The sequence below is a fragment of the Nannochloropsis gaditana genome (assembly GCF_000240725.1).
Source record: "Nannochloropsis gaditana CCMP526 unplaced genomic scaffold scaffold071, whole genome shotgun sequence".
In the NCBI taxonomy this organism is placed as follows: domain Eukaryota; class Eustigmatophyceae; order Eustigmatales; family Monodopsidaceae; genus Microchloropsis; species Microchloropsis gaditana.
In genome coordinates, this window is record NW_005803882.1 from 70,783 (window position 1) to 74,113 (window position 3,331).

At 63.8% G+C, this 3,331-nt stretch overlaps 1 protein-coding gene across 1 annotated transcript; it reads left to right on the forward strand.

Annotated features, from left to right (window-relative positions):
- Positions 1-2,371: 2,371 nt before the first annotated feature.
- On the forward strand, positions 2,372-3,085 carry NGA_2041610 (uncharacterized protein; the record flags this gene model as incomplete). The annotated part of the gene is made up of 1 exon (XM_005855935.1): positions 2,372-3,085. A coding segment is annotated over exon 1 (611 nt), but the record flags the coding sequence as incomplete, so codon positions are not given.
- Between the last annotated feature and the right edge of the window lie 246 nt (positions 3,086-3,331).

Genomic DNA, 3,331 nt, shown 5'->3' on the forward strand with positions numbered 1-3,331 from the left:
GATGAGAGGTGCGCTTGGTGCCTCGGGATATCTCGCTAGTATCGCCTCCTTTGTTCCTTCCTCCCGCCTGCCCTGTTTCTTTGCCGCCCGCCACGCCCGGCTCTGTCCCTCTCACGGGCTCGTATCGTAACAATTAAAAAAAAGATATCTTTCTGACACCACGCTTACAGTCATGGACTCAGGCCCTGCAACATCCAATTCGTCAGCTTTTGCCAACATGGAAAGCTGCCCGGACCTCCTGGAAAACCCCCTGGCCCTTGTGCAGGAGTGCTTTGTTTCACAAGCGGCGATCAGCTCCACTGTCCCAACTCCCGTCAAACCCTCTTTTCATCTGAGGGTGTCAGACGCCTTCCGTCGTTATTTCGAGAGGCAACCCAACGCGCTATCAGGTGTGCCGCTAGTAGACCCTAGGACTTGGGCCGCGGACTCGGCCCCGATGGGACCCCTGCGGAAGCATCGCTTGGTCCGGTTTCGTGGCATGGTTGTCGATATGCTCGATCCGCAATTTTTCTCCGGTATGCAAAGGGATCCTGCCTCGGGTCGGGTGGTTTGCACTATGTATCGGGAGGCGCTGACAACCGAGGAGGCGGCAGCGGGGGCGAAATGGGAGCCCCACGGGACCGTCGAGCGCCGGCCCCTGCTCCTAGGGCCCATCCCTGGGGAGGCAGGCTGGGTGGGGCGGTCACGGTCGACCGGAATCAAGGATGAGAGCGCTTTGATTGCCAAGAAACGGTCGTTTTGCGCCAATGCGAGCGGGACTGAGATGGACACTTCCCTGACAGCACCCCTGAGCGATGGACCGGCCAAGGTAGCGCGCTTGGAGGAAAGCAAGGCGAATGGCATGGACTTAGACGATGCATCCGCCTTGTCCAATGCTCCGCCTCCATGCCCCCTGCCTGCAGACTCTTTGGAGGGTCTCCACGGGCTGCAAGGGCCCGAATCCTTCCGGTGCCTGGCTTACTTCTACGACGGGGAGGAGGGACCCTACCCCCCCAAGCTGAACGAGGCCTTGGACGTGGTCGCAATCTTGTCCTATACCTCGGCAGAAGAGAAGGACAACATGGCGGGAGGCAGAATGGAGGGCGAGGAGGAAGACATGGACGTGGCGGGCGGGGCGGACGGGGCGACTTGGCGCTACCCCCGCTTGCACGTATTGCTCTGGGAGCGGGCGGGGCCAATGCTCCTAGACGATGAAGCAGAGGCAGGAGGGATCGCTCCCAGTCCGCTACCCTCTGCGTCCTCCCGCGCGCCTGCGCCCTCGATTTTTGCCGGCGCCTCCGTCCCACGGCCCCGGCCCCTGAGGCTAACGCAGGGGCCCGACCAGATCGCCCACGCGCGCGCGGAGACCGTCCGTTACTTCGCGCGACATCTAGAAGGGGACATATTGGCGGCAGAGTACCTTCTCCTCGCCCTCCTCTCCCGGGTGCGGCTTCGACGCGGCGGGGGAGAGACTGTGGGCAACCTCCCCGTGAACATCAGCCGCGTCAAGACCCCGGGCCTCGCCAAGGGCCTGAGCCGACTCCTCGCCCGCGTGGTTGCCCGGTCCCGCTCCCTCCCCGTGACCCTGGCCCGCCTCCGGGACCCTCGGGCCTGGATATCGCAGAAGGACTACGGAACGAACCTCCTCTCCACCACGCCCCTCCAGGCAGCGCCGGGCACGGCCCTGGTCTTGGACGAGACGGGGCTGGAGACGGGGCGGTTGGACGCGGCGGGTGTGGCCAATGTTCAGTGCCTGAAGGGCCTGATCGAGAGCCAGAAGACCTCCTGCAACTTCGGCTACTACAAACTGGACTTCGAGGCCGACTGCCCCATGCTCGTCGTCTCCAAGAGCCGATCCATCTTCCACGGGGGAGCCCTCTGTGAGGTCCCGCTCGCGCCTGCGTCCGCTCCTGTGGCTGCGGGGACCAGTCACTCCATCTCTGCTGCTGCTGTCTCCCTCCCCATGGGCGGTGGCGAGGAAGGGCGTGAGGAACGGGCAGAGGAAATGTCGCCCGAGGCCCTCGCGTCCCTGCGTCGGTACCTGGCGGCTCTGGCTGGCTTCCCGGTGGAGATCGGGGAAGACCTCGCCCGCCATGCGGAAGAGGAATACGTGACTTTGCGGGGGCGGGAGGCAGGAAAAGACCTGCGGCCCGAGGATTTGAGCCGATGGCTGACGTTGACTCGCCTGCTCAGCGCGAGCGAGGGGAGCGAGCGGGCGTGCAAGAGAAGGCACTGGGACCGAATGAGGGAGATGGAGAGGGAGCGTGTGGGTCGACTGCGAGGGCTGGAGGCGGGAAGTGTGGCACAGTAGGTCGAAGGAGCGGGAAAGAGAGTTTGGACAGACAAGCGCAAATGAAAGGAAGAAGGGAGGGAGGGACATCTCTTGTAAAAGCACCAATTGACTAATAAGTGACTTATTACTGCCTTGTCAATGTTCTCATGACTGTAAATGACTACTAATTGGCATCTGCCTATGCTCCCACGTAGCTCGTCCTATGTGCAAACTGTGTGGAATGCCTGTCCTGCCCTCGCCCGGCCCTCCAAGCCTCTCACTCTCCCGATCCACCGTGCAAACGGCGGTAGGCCTCAAATTTGGACAGGCTCTCCGGCGACGTCGTGGCACGGCACGTCCTAAGGGCCGCTTGCACGTCCTCGCGCCTAATCAGGGGCAGGGGGACAGCAGCCTCACTACTTCCGCCCTGGCTAGCCCTTCCATCGCGGCCGCCTCCGTCCGGCCATGGAGGCGATTTATGGGCAGCCAAGGCATGCAGCGCCGCCCGCCGCATCAAATTCGCCAGGTCTGCCCCGGAAAAGCCCTCCGTCTGCTCTGCCAGCTCGGCAACCCCCATGTCCTCCGCCCACCGCATGCGCTCCCGCCACCTGTCCAAGATGTCTGCCCGATCCTGCTGGTCTGGCAACCCCACGTAGACGAGCCTGTCGAAGCGCCCGGGCCGCAGAAAGGCGGAGTCGATGGCCTCAGGTGCGTTGGTCGCCGCCAGCACCGAGACAAAGCCGGCAGCCTCCTCGCCGACCTCCCCTTCCCGCCCGTGCTCCCGGCGCAGTGCGTCCATCGAGAGGAGCAACTGGGACGCCAGACGACCCCCGCCTCCGCCCCCCCCGCGCGCGCTGAAAAGTGCTTGGAACTCGTCAATGAAAATAACCACAGGTCGATTCTCCTGGGCTACCCGGAAGGCCTCTCGCAGGAGCTTCTCCCCCGTACCTACCTCGCCCCTCACCACGTCCGTAATCCGCAGCCACATAAAGCCGGCCCCGCACTGACAGGCGGCCGCCTTCGCGATCAGCGTCTTCCCAGTCCCAGGGGGGCCATAAAGGAGGAGCCCCGCGGGAGGGT